Below are 12,807 nucleotides of genomic sequence, written 5' to 3'. Positions count from 1 at the left end.
GTTAAGAGTTTACAACGCTAATAGCTTTAGTAAACGTGAGACCCATTGCATTGCAAATGCTTGTTCTCAAATTGATGTTGCGCACTGGGGTGACACTCTTGCCTAAAGTCGTGACACCTTTTCACAGTTGCCAATCCATCACCCTCCCAGCATTCTTTGCTCTGCCTCACCCCTCAAAAGAGGAGGAAAGGCTCCATCTTCTTGACCCCAAAAGAGCCATAAGCTTTTACGCTCATTGCACCAAAGATCATCCGGTGGCCAGTCAGCTTTTTGTGGGATTCTCGGGGGCCAAAAAGGAAATAGTGTTTTGAAAAGGACTTTAAGGTGGATAGTCCTTTGCATCAAGATCTGCTATGTATAGGCCAAGATGCAGTTTCCAGAAGGATGAGGGTTCATTCCACCTGGACCAGTGCTGCTACCATGGTGTTAGCGCGCAAGGTGCCTCTTCTGGCATCTGTCAGGCCGCGACATGGGTGTCAGTGCACATGTTCATGAAGCATTACTGCCTTGACCTCCAGGTTCCATAGGAAGGGCATTTTGCCTGTTTGGACCTAAAGGAGTTTTTGGTCCAAGTCCGCACCACAAACCCTCCAACTTGGGAGGTACTGCTTTGGTATCTATTCTAAAGGTGAGGAATCTGCAGTTAGAGTTTCTGTCAGAAAAACAAGTTACTTAGTTTTGGAAACACTCTTTCTAGTGGATACTCTTATCTAGAGGATACTCTATCTAACTGCAAATTCCTCACTGCCCTCCCAAATCCCAATTCTATCTAAAAAGGTCCCAAATTAGAGATCTGCACACTGCTACTGACAATTGTTGGCATCTGAGGAAGCGGAAAGGGACACTGAAGAAACTTATGTCAGCTCACAGGGATAGCGCCAGGGGCGGCTCCTCCATAAGGGTGGAGGAGCGTTGAGCCACCCCCCCACCCACAGCAGAAGCTGCAAACCTTTTGCAACGAAAGGATAATAAACTGTTTATTCTTTCGTTCTGACAGGGGCGGGGTGCCGTGCATTGAAGTGGAGTGCTCAGCACTCTCCCCACCCCCCAAAGCGCATGTGTGTTTGGCCGGCCGCCATGAGCTGGCCAAATCACATGTACAGTAGGCCGGCAAGAGAATGCACAGGCTCCCGTCTGCCTGGGAGTGCCTGGCTTTGAGAAGCATCAGGACTTGGGCAGGCTGGGATCCTGTGCCTGCAGCGACGCTGGAAAGGAGAGAGGCACTGGTTGGAGGATCAGGTGTTTTTTAATTAAAAAAATAATAATAATTTAATGTACTCCTCCCTACCGTGTCCCCCCTTCCCCTCCCCGTCTCGCGCTGCCTCCACCCTGTTTAAGCGATGCGAGCCGTGACTGGATAGCACCTATATGCTTCCCCGGTGCGTCACTTCCTGGGTGGAACAAGGTCAGCGAGAAGCTGCACACCACCACTTAGCGGCACACTGGAGCACTGCTTTAAAAAAAAGTTGGAGGGGGCAAAGTTCTGGATCCAGTCTGCTGCCTGCAGAGTATTCTAAAGTTGAGGAGTCTGATGTTAGACAGAATATCCACCAAAATATGTGTAAATGAAGTAAGTGACTTGTTCTTATAGTGTGTTGTTAAGAAGTGTGTTTGCGTAAAGTGTTGCAAAAAGGCTGGTTTGACTGATCTAGTCACTTACATTAGAAATCAACACAGTTGCTTTAGATAAGAGAGTCTCCAGAAATAAAATGTCAGGCTTTGTACCGATCTGCCCCTTTTCCAATGTGTTTCATTTGGCATCACAGATACTTAAAAGGCAACCTTGGTGTACTATTGCAGCAGACCAGCTGTATTACTGTGTAAATATTTCTCTACATTTGTTTTGCTGCCGTGTGCACATGCAATCTCACTTAGCACCGCACCGCTGCGCGTAACATCATGGCATATGGTTTTCAGTATTTGGATAATCTAAGAATGTATATGTCCAGTATTACCTCAGTTGTTTAGTTTGTTTTACGCTGTCCTTAACTCGGACCTAACCTGCATTGGTGTTGAAACTTGTAAATCTTGATTGGACAGGAAGATCTGGGCGTTCAGTTTCAAATGTGAATGCATTTAATGCAATTATTAGGAAGCCATTGCAGCAAAACAGATAGAAAACAAACATGTTTGAGGTTTACATAAATATGATTAGAGATTAAACATCTGGAAAATATATTGTACTAGGGAGTAGTTGATTTACTAGGAAGAGGTTTTGATACTTAAATATGCACCTGTGGTTTTAAAGTGCAACAGGAAAAGGGTCATAAATGTTCTTGTTCTCTTTATGACATCTGTGCAGATCAAACATACGCAGGCACTCAATAGAAAGTGGGCTGATGACACTGAAGTGCAGAACTGTATGGAATGTGGCAAAGGATTTTCTGTAACTGTGAGAAAGGTATGTACTATGTAATGTCTTTTGATTATGCTGCTATTAATTGTGGTGTCCACAATGTTTTTTGATTGTTCCTTCATAGACAAATGTTTTCACATTCACATGCAGCTTGATTATAGACAGCATATCAGATAGAAACTTCTAGTTGCAGGTTCCTTACCTTAGAATTTCCCCCCAGGCGTCAGACTGAATCCGGAGATTTTTTGTTTGCGCAATACCCTTGCGTGTCAGTAGGTGGTGTCTGTTGACTCCGCAGGCGTCGTTGGCGTCGTAGTCGCCGTGGTGACGTCGGGAGTAGTACATATACGCCACCTCAGCGCAGCGCAGTGACGGTTCTTTTCTTTCCATGCCACGCGCTGATCCAGAGGGAGCTACCCTGGTCTCTTTTTGTCTGATTTTGACCGTTTTGTTGATTTTTTTTGGGGGGTGAGTTTTTGGTGTGTCGAGATGTCCCCGAAGACTGGTTTCAAGCCGTGTGAGGACCGTCATTGCATGATGTCGGTGACAGATCCGCATCGGGCCTGTTTGTGGTGCTTGGAGCACGACCATCATCCAGAGTCGTGCTCCGAGTGCCGGGCAACGCACCCGAAGTCCTTGAGGGATCAGTCCCTCAAGTTCATGGCGGTCTGGCACTTGACTCCTTGTAGGTCCCGGTCTCGCTCGAGGGGAAGGTCTCGAGACTGCTCGCGAAACCACACCATTCTTCTTCCTCCAAATTTTCGGGCACAGGTAAGAAGTCGTCCAAGCGGTCCCATCACCCTTTGACTTCACCATTGTTTGGCTGATGCGACGCAGGAGGAGCGTCAACGCTCGGGGCCTCCGGATTCGGAGCCTGCTTCTGGGTCCATTCCACGCTTCCCTGAATTTCCAGGAGCCGGAGCGACCCCAGCCCAATTACAAAGGCCTCATTTTTGGGCAGGCTGGCCCCGATACAGCGCCTTCAAGCCCAAGGGATTTGGTCAGGGGGGCCTTCAGGTTTCGCACCAGTGGCTTCGGCTCCGGCCACCGAGGTCCCCTCTGGATCTGCTCGCAAATCCGCACTGACACTGGTCGTACCACTGAGACCTTCCCCAGCGCCAGTTCGATTGTCGGCGTGCCAGACGCCGGTGGTGGCCACCATCAACGGCGACCCAATCCTAATCACCGATGGCTCGGCGTCGGAATGGCATCGGCCGACACATTCTCTGGCTTCGATGGGGCCTACTCACCCCAGGTCGGATTTGGACCCTTTTTCTTATGGGTATGAATTCGGGGAAGAATTGGAGGGGTCCCTGGACCCTTATGAATACCAGAAATACCCTAATTTGGACTGGACACAGGAGTTGGACGAGGCCAGCGGCCTGCACACTTCTTCAGATGCTGGCATGCTGTCTCCTCCTACCGTGGCTACGGCGGAGGGAGCAACTTATACTATGGTGGTCAGTAGGGTGGCTGTGGTCCTTGGCCTTGAGCTGCCTACTGTTCAGGTCAGGTCAAATCTCCTGACGGAGGTGCTTCGGCCAGGGGCTTCCACATCTGAGCCCCTTCTGCCATTCAATGAAGCCCTCACTGAAGACCTCTTGGGTACTTGGTCCATACCCAACACAGGGGCTCCTGTGAACAGGTTTATCGCACGCCGCCATCGGCCTGCCTTGAACGACCCTAAATTCCTGTCCTAACACCCCACACCTGAGAGTCTTGTCATCCAGGCTTCCTCTTCCTTGGGCACATTCCCTTCCTCATCCCCGGCTAGGGAATCAAAAAGGCTGGAACAATTTGGGAAGATTTTTTCTTCCTCCAGTCTCACGCTGATGTCTGTGAACACTGCATGCCTTTTGGGCCGCTATACCCACTCTCTGTGGGATACGGTTGCGTAAGTTCTGCCACAGATACCGGATGAGGCCTGTACTATCCTCTCCCAAGCTGTCACCGATGGGAGAGATGCGGCAAAGTTCACGATCTGATGTGGGCTGGACATAACTGACTCTCTAGTCAGATCGGTTGCGACGACAGTGGCCTTGAGGCGCCACGCCTGGTTGCGTAATTCTGGTTTTTCGGGGGATGGCCAGCAGTCTCTTATGGACATGCCCTTTGATGGCCCCCGTCTCTTTGGAGACAAGGCAGACTCAGTCTTGGAGTGGTTCAAGGACTCCCGGGCTATGACTCGGTCCATTGGCCTTTCCACTGCCCCTCAACCCCAACAGTCTGCCTTTTGCCCCTTTCATGACCACAGAAGGGGCTCCCTGTCACGTCACCAACCCAGCCACCGTGCAGCCCAGGCTGTTCAGCCACTGCGTGGCCGTGGGCATGGAACAGGGAACCAGAGGTCTGCACAGTCCACCCCTACCCGCGCTGCAGCCTCCAAACCCTCTTAGTCTATCCCCTCACTCCGATCCAGTTGGCGGCAGGATTCGCCATCACCTGCCCCACTGGGAATCCATCACTATGGACCGGTGGGTTTTGCAGATAGTTTGAAAGGGCTATTACCCCCCCTTCAAATCTGCCCCACCAGCCATGCCTCCATCAGTCAGACATCTTCTGGAGGATTATTTGGCACTTCTCCGCCAAGAAGTCGCAGCTTTCTTGGCGAAGGGAGCAATAGAGAAGGTCCCTGTGCCAGAAGCAGGTTGTGGTTGTTATTCCCGCTACTTTCTGGTGCCGAAAAAGGACAAGGGCTTGTGTCCTATCCTAGACCTTCGGGACCTCTACTTCCTCAAGAAGGAGAAATTAAAAATGCTCACCGTGGCTCAGGTAGTGTCTGCCTTAGACCCAGGAGACTGGATGGTAGCGTTGGACTTGCAAGACACGTATTTCCACATTCCCACCTGCCCACAGATGTCACCTACGATTCGTGGTAGATCACAAGCACTTTCAGTTTACCGTGCTACCCTTCGGCCTTACCAGCACCCCTTGGGTGTTCACGAAAGTGATGGCAGTTGTTGCAGCTCATCTGCGCCGGTAGGGATTTCAGTCTTTCCCTACGTCAATGGCTGGCTGTTGAAGGCAAACTTGACACTGAAAGTCACCTCCCAACTTCAGACTACGGCAAACCTCCTGCACACGCTGAGGTTCACTATCCATGTGCCAAAGTCACACCTGACTCTCTCTCAGACTCTCCCTTTTATCGGAGCTGTTCTGGACACAGTGCAGTTTAGGGCTTATCCTCCCGAAAAACAAATCCAAGATATTCAGGCTATGATTCTGATTTTTCAGCCTCTGTCTTGAGTTTTGGTGAGACTGACTCTGAGGCTGCTTGGCCTCATGGCCTCCTGCATCCTGCTAGTGACACAGGCCAGATGGCTTATGCGGGTTCTGTAGTGGGCTTTGAAGTTCCAGTGGGCGCAGCATCAGGGAAATCTCTCCAACATGGTCCAGATGTCGGTGGGGACTAGGAAAGACCTGCAGTGGCGGCTTTCTGGTCCGCATTGGGTCCACAGCAGATCCCTCTCCTTTCCCCAGCCAGATCTATCCATTGTGACAGATGCGTCACTTCTGGGTTGGGGCAGCCACATGGGAGAGGCCGTGATCAGAGGCCTCTGGTGTCCAGCGGAGTCTGGGCTCCATATCAATCTTCTGGAGCTCCGGGCAATCAGGCTTGCGTTGAAAAATGTCTTCCTTCTCTCAAAGGGAAAGTAGTGCAAGTGTTCATGGACAACAATACCACCATGTGGTACTGCAACAAACAGGGTGGAGTAGGGTCCTGGACCCTTTGTCAGGAGGCACTACGCCTCTGGACATGGCTGGAACATCAGGGCATTACCCTTGTGGTTCAACATCTGGCTGGCTCTCTGAACGCCTGACCAGACGAAATAAGCCGCCGATGCACAGCCGATCACGAATGGCGTCTCCATCCAGAGGTGACACAAGGTCTTTTTCAGCAGTGGGGAAAGCCTTGGTTAGATCTGTTCGCCTCTGTAGAGAACGCGCAATGTCAGCTGTTATGCGCGTTGAAGTTTCCAAGGCAGCACTCGCTCGCAGACTCTTTTCGTCTCGAGTGGAACTTAGGCCTCCTTTCCGCCTATACCACTTCTGCCCAGAGTTCTCAAGAAGATCAGGAATTATCGGGCCCAAGTTATCTTGGTGGCTCCGGACTGGGTACGGAGAGTATGGAATCCAGAGCTATTGAGCATGGCTACCAATCCTCCACGCAGACTGCCTCTTCGGGCGGATCTTCTGTCGCAGTAACAGGGGACGGTTCACCACCCAAACCTGTCTAATCTCCACCTTCATGCGTGGAGATTAAGCGGCAGCAGTTGACAACTTTTGACCGTACACCTTAAGTCTGCAATGTTATCTTGGCAGCCAGACGTCCCTCCACCAAAACGGTATACGCCTGTTGGTATAAGTTTGTGGCATAATGTACTAACAAATCTGTTGATCCCCTCTCTGCTCCTCTTTCTGAGGTTGTTCATTCTTTCTTTAGCCCCGCAGGGCTCTGCTTTGGGCCCCCTTAAAGGGTATTTATCAGCTATTTCAGCCTTTCTTAGGTTACCTGATCAGCCCTCACTCTTTAAGTCTCCTATTGTCAATCGATTCCTTAAAGGTCTCATCCATTTATTTGTTCCCACTCCATTTTATCATGCCTCAGTTGGACCTCAATCTTGTCCTTACTTACTTAATGTGTACTCCATTTGAGCTGGTGCATAATTGCCATTTACGGCTCCTCACTTTCAAAACTGTCTTTCTTGTTGCAATCACTTCTGCTCCCAGAGTAAGTGAGCTTCAAGCTCTTTCTTCCAAGCCTCCATTCTTGTCTGTGCACCCTGACGAAGTGGTGTTCCTTACCGACCCACCCATGCTCCCCGCTTGCAAACTGATTTCTAGGGGCAGGAATTCCCCCTTCAGGTCCTTAGCTCTCGCACAGCAATCTGTGTTCTTAGCGGCTCTGTGCTTTGGCGTGGAAAGTTTTTTTTTACATTTTTTTATTTTTATTGTTTATTTATGTATAGAAAGGAACACAAATAACTATGCACAACATCATAGCAGATTACATTTAAAGTACAGTCAGTCGACCAACCAATGGCAGTACCCGTTCGAGGCCCCCACCCAAGTTCACACATTGTGCTCTGACCTAGTAGGCATAGAGAAATAAACATTTATAGTACTAGACTAGGTCGAACCAACCACCTCAAACATATTAGGTACATTGACTAGTGGCGCCAACCACTACATATTCAGTGCAGTGCATTTCAATACATTAACTATCAAACAGACAGAACACTGTGATTATAGTGAGCAATGACAGAACAGAAGTTAGTGCAACAATGCCCATACGACATCGAAGGTATCATGCACAGGCAGCCAAGGGTGGGGGGCAACTGGACAACAGTCCATATACAAATCAGGGACAAGGATGAGGAGGAGTTCCACTCATGACGACCCCCACATCAAAATCCAACCCTGGCGACACACCCACCATGATACCTCAAAACCCACAGCCATGCTCTATAACTGCCAACCTCATTCCTTGAGTGGACCAACTATGTCCAGAGCTCAGCAGGTGGAAGCATCTGTTAAGGGGTCCTCCCCCTCACTCTCTCGCACACCAGATAACTCATTAATCATGTCATGCAAGAGTTCCAATTCGCGATCAGCATGTTCATCCACTCGCATCCTTCGCAGGCGACACTCCTCTGCGGTGGCCAATTCACCCAAGTCACTCAGCCAATCAGCACGCAGGAAAAATTATCCGCGGCCCGGGGGTTGGGGAACACTGCCCTAGGGAACCTAGGTACCATATACTAGGGAATTATAAGGGTGTTCTAGTGTGCCAATTAGAATTGGTAAAAATGGTCACTAGCCTGCAGTGACAGTTTTAAAGGCAGAGAGAGCATAAGCACTGAGGTTCTGATTAGCAGAGCCTCAGTGACACAGTTAGGCACCACACAGGGAACACTTTCAGGTCACAACTATGAGCACTGGGGTCCTGGCTAGCAGGATCCCAGTGAGACAGGCAAAAACAAACCAACACACAAGTAAAAAAAATGGGGGTAACATGCCAGGCAAGATGGTACTTTCCTACACGCTCCACGCAGACAGAGCCAGTTAAGAAATCCTTTTCCCAATTAGGAGTGTCCTCACACCACCGGACTGCGTACTGTAGTATCCCCGCTAGGTAATATAGGTTGAGGTCTGGCAGTCCCAGGCCCCCATTAGCCAGTTCCAATTTCAGGAGTTCCATGCGGACTCTGCATCTTTTGCCTGCCCAGACTAAAGATAATAGTAATCTATCCAGCTGCCGGAATAATGAGAGAGGAAGCTCACAGAGTGAATTCTGCATGACATACAGGCACCGGGGGAAAACGATCATTTTACTAAGTGCGATTTTACCCATAACCGATAATGGGAGGGAGGTCCAGAATTGAACAGAGGCGCGGAGGCCCTCCAGTACTCTTCCCATGTTTAGAGTAAATTGCAGATGTGGGGAGTGCGTCACTCGAACGCCTAAATATGTAAAGGACTCAGCATCCCAAGACAGCCCCAAACAGGGTAGCTCTGACACCAATGTCGACAGACCTGCCATCGGGAATAATACCGTTTTGTGCCGATTGCTTTGGAGGCCCGATACCTGCCCAAAGATGTCCATCATACCCAACAAGAGGGGGACCGCTTGCTCCGGGTCTGTGACATACACAAGGGCCTCATCAGCATACAGTGATATTATATGCGTTCTTGTCCCCACACGGATGCCCCACCCATCTAGCCCAGACCATAGTTGTATGGCCAGAGGCTCCATAGCCAACACGAACAGCAGTGGCGACAAGGGACACCCCTGCTGGGTGCCTTGTTCGATAGTAAAGGACTCAGATACTATCGCCCCCGTACTCACTCTCGCCCGAGGTGCTGTTTATAAAAGACACACCCAGGATAGAAAGACGGGGCCTATACCCATCCTACGCATCACCTCCCATAAGTATTCCCAGAATAAAGGATTGAACGCTTTCTCCATATCTCGAGCTACCAGGGCTGCGGGAAACATGGAGTCGCGGGTCTCGTGTAGTATATGTGTTAAGCGGCGTATGTTCATATGAGTCCGCCTCCCCGGTATAAATCTGCATTGATCACTCTGTACCAAATGTGTCACCACTCGACTGAAACGAGAGGCCAAAACCTTGGCCAACAATTTAACATCCACGTTTAGCATGGATAACGGTCTATAGGAGTCCGGGTCGTCCGCCGCCTTCCCAGGTTTCGGTAGCATGACTATCAGTGCTTCCCGCATATTCTCCAGGAGAAGGCCCTCTCCACCCGCCTCATGAAGCATTTCCAATAGTCGCAGCAGAATCACAGTGGGATAAGTTCAGTAAAATTTGACTGGTAGCCCTTCAGGACCAGGCGCTTTCCCGGACGCCATTCCTCCCAACGCCTCCACCAGATCGTCCAAGGATACCTCCCCCTCCAACTCCTCTGACTGGGCCTCCCTATGGCGAGGCATCCGCAGACCATCCCAGTAATCCCGTATCCGGGTCACACTTACACCACATGGTGTGACATAAATAGCCCGCAGGTGCAAATTCACCCGCAGCTGTCCCAAAATCTTTTCTCCAGAAGGACCACAGAGCAACTGGATGATAGGAACAGGATGATCCCCCCAGAGGAGCCAAGCCAACATATGCCCAGAGCGGTCCCCCTCCCGAAACAGCCGCTGCCTATAAGTCTGGCAGACATAATTATCCAGTCTATCCCAGAGTTCTACAATTCTGCCACGCACCTCAAGGCAATCCGACTCCAACGCGTCGCCGTTATCTATTTGGCGCTGTAAGGTTGCCAATACGTCTTCCTGTTGCGTGAGCTCCAGCGTGGAAAGTTGTTAAAAGAAACTGGAGTCACCGGGCTGAGGCGGCGTCTATGTACTACTCCCGACATCATCAGAGCTACTATGATGCCAACGATGCCTGCGGAGTCGACAGACGCCCAAGGGTATTGCTCAAAGAAAAAATCTCCAGATCCAGTCTGACATCTGGGGGAAAATTCTAAGGTAAGGAATCTGCAACTAGAATGTCTCTACCAGATATTTCGTTACCGAAGGTAAGTAACTTCTACATCTTGCTTTTTTATAATAGATCAGACTGATATTTGTTTATATTCCTCAGATGTTTTATCAACATTGATGTCACAGTTTTCATTGTGCATAACTATCCCGTGGGTGCTGAATGCCTTTGAAAATACAATGTAGTGAATGGGTTACTAATTGCAGTAATATACCTCTCCTAAATCACCGGCTGTTGTAGACACTGTCAAGCAGGTGTAGAGAGTAAAAGTGGATGAAAGATACTTTCTTGTTGTCAGATGAGATCAAGTGAAACGCGATCAATCTCTGCCTGTGGGAGCCAATTTTATTTGGATGACCAGACTTTGCCATAGGACTGAGCATTGTAGTTCCATGTTTATCAAACTATTTGATTCCCTGTCCTATCAATCTTTCCCACAATATTTATTACACAATATTCAATGCAAGATTTACGCACGCACAAATTAATAATGCCAGGTTCTGAAACAATGAGATCCCTTCCCCATTTTTGGAACTTTAATTGGTCCATTGGTAAGGTGAATCCCCTACGAATTTAACTAGGTTTACATCATTTTACATACATCTTGAACTTACGAACATCCTTCAGATTATACTTCCATGTGTCACAAGGACAGTAACAAAGTTTTGGTGATTTTAAGACCTGTTCAGTGCAATGCCTTTACATGCTTGCATCTCGCTTAGGCTACTGAAAAAGATGTTGTTTTACATTAAATCTGACAAGAGACTTCATCATATTCATGGAAATAAAAACACTTATTCCTGGTAGAGCCACATTCTAGCTAGCATGTGTGACCCATAATGGAGTGCATGGGGTAACTCAAGGGTGTCTGACAAAAGTAGTCTCTCTTTGAAGCCCTGCCTAGCTCTTAAGGTTTAGTAACATACACATTTAGTGGCTTCACATTTAAAATGGCCTCAGCTGTGGAAAGAGTCTGTGGGGTAGATGCTGGGATGTTGTGGAACACCATTTAGTGGATCTGGGCCTCAGGAAGGAACAACTTCTATTTCTGGAAGGCTCATGACCAGCTGATGCTTTAGTAAGTTGTTTGGCCAGTTGTCAGAAATTGAGCCATTCTTTTTAGAGGGTGTACGCCTAACAATTTAATAAATAGAATCTGAGGGGGCTACAACACAATTTTACTAGAATCGCTGCTCAACCTCTAGTATCAGTTCTCAAGAGAAACATTTTAAATTCAAGTAGTGCCGGGCAACATTAGAATCTGAAAGAGACTTCTAGTTGCAGATTCCTTACCTTAGAATTTCCCCAGGCGTCAGACTGGATCCGGAGATTTTTTCTTCACCCAGTACCTCTGCGCGCCATTAGGTGATGTCGGTCAACTCCGCGGGTGTTGTTGGTGTCGTGGTCGCCGTGATGACGTTGCGTCATACATAGACACCACCCCGGCGCGCTGTCAGTTCTTTTCTTTCCACTCCAGCCCATCCGCAGATGAGCTACCCCCGTCATTTTTTTTGACTAACTGCAACAATTCATCAAATTTGTTGAGTTTTGGTTTGCGTCAAGGGATGTCCCGTAAGACCGGATTAAAGGCCTGCGACTCCTGTCACCGCATGATGTCGGTGACGGATCCACACCTCGTGTGCGTCTGGTGTTTGGAGCACGACCCGAAGTTGTGCTCCGAGTGTTGGGCCGTGAACTCAAAAGCTCTGAGGGAGTGGTCCCTGAAGCTCATGGTGGTCTGACACTCGACTCTGCATCGTTCCCGGTTCCGTTTGAGTGGAAGGTTAGGAGACCGGTCGTGAAATCACCACCATTCTTCTTCATCCAAGTCATCTGGACATTCGCGTAAGAAGAAGTCATCGAAGAAGGCGAAACATTCTTCGACTTCGGCCCCGTCGCTCGCATGATGAGATGTGGGAAGAGCGTTGACGTGCTAGGCCTGCGTCCTCCGAGCCTCAGTCTGGGTCCACTCCAAGACTCCCCGATTTTCCAGGAGCCAGGGCTACCCCTGCCCAACTTAAGGAGTTCTGTGAGGCCATACGCCTCATATTTAGGCACCCTGACCCACCCCCACTGTCTTCGGACACCGGGAAGTCGGTGAGGTCCTCCTCGAGTTTTGAGCCGACGACTTCGGTCCCACTCCGGAGGGCACCTCATGATCCACTTCCAGATCCGTCCCAAACCTGGTCGGGTCGGGCGTCGACGCTTCTGGCGCCGATTGGGCCCACAATCGACGTCGACCCTATACACATTCATGACGACCCAGAGCCGGAACGATGTAGCTCGATGCCGTTTCCGTTTTCAGTGGGCTCTGTTGTGCCCAGGGTTGATCCTGAACCCTATTACTATGGGCATGGATACACATATAGAGTAGAGGGGTCGCTCGCTGGACCCTTTAGAAGACCAGCTTGAGCCTGAACTGGACTGGGTACAGGATTT

The 12,807-nt window shown here is 49.5% G+C and overlaps 1 protein-coding gene across 1 annotated transcript in view; it reads left to right on the top strand.

Moving 5' to 3' along the window:
• EEA1 (early endosome antigen 1) overlaps positions 1-12,807 on the top strand; it is a 497,109-nt gene that overhangs the window by 469,091 nt on the left and 15,211 nt on the right. Inside the window, exon 28 of the mRNA XM_069228969.1 lies at positions 2,303-2,401. Coding sequence (XP_069085070.1) covers positions 2,303-2,401 — 99 coding nt within the window. The remainder of the gene's footprint in view (positions 1-2,302; positions 2,402-12,807) is intronic.

Source organism: Pleurodeles waltl, chromosome 4_1 (assembly GCF_031143425.1).
Source record: "Pleurodeles waltl isolate 20211129_DDA chromosome 4_1, aPleWal1.hap1.20221129, whole genome shotgun sequence".
Taxonomy (NCBI): Eukaryota; Metazoa; Chordata; class Amphibia; order Caudata; family Salamandridae; genus Pleurodeles; species Pleurodeles waltl.
The sequence above is the reverse complement of the archived record's forward strand: the minus strand, read 5'-3'. Positions and strand labels throughout refer to the sequence as shown.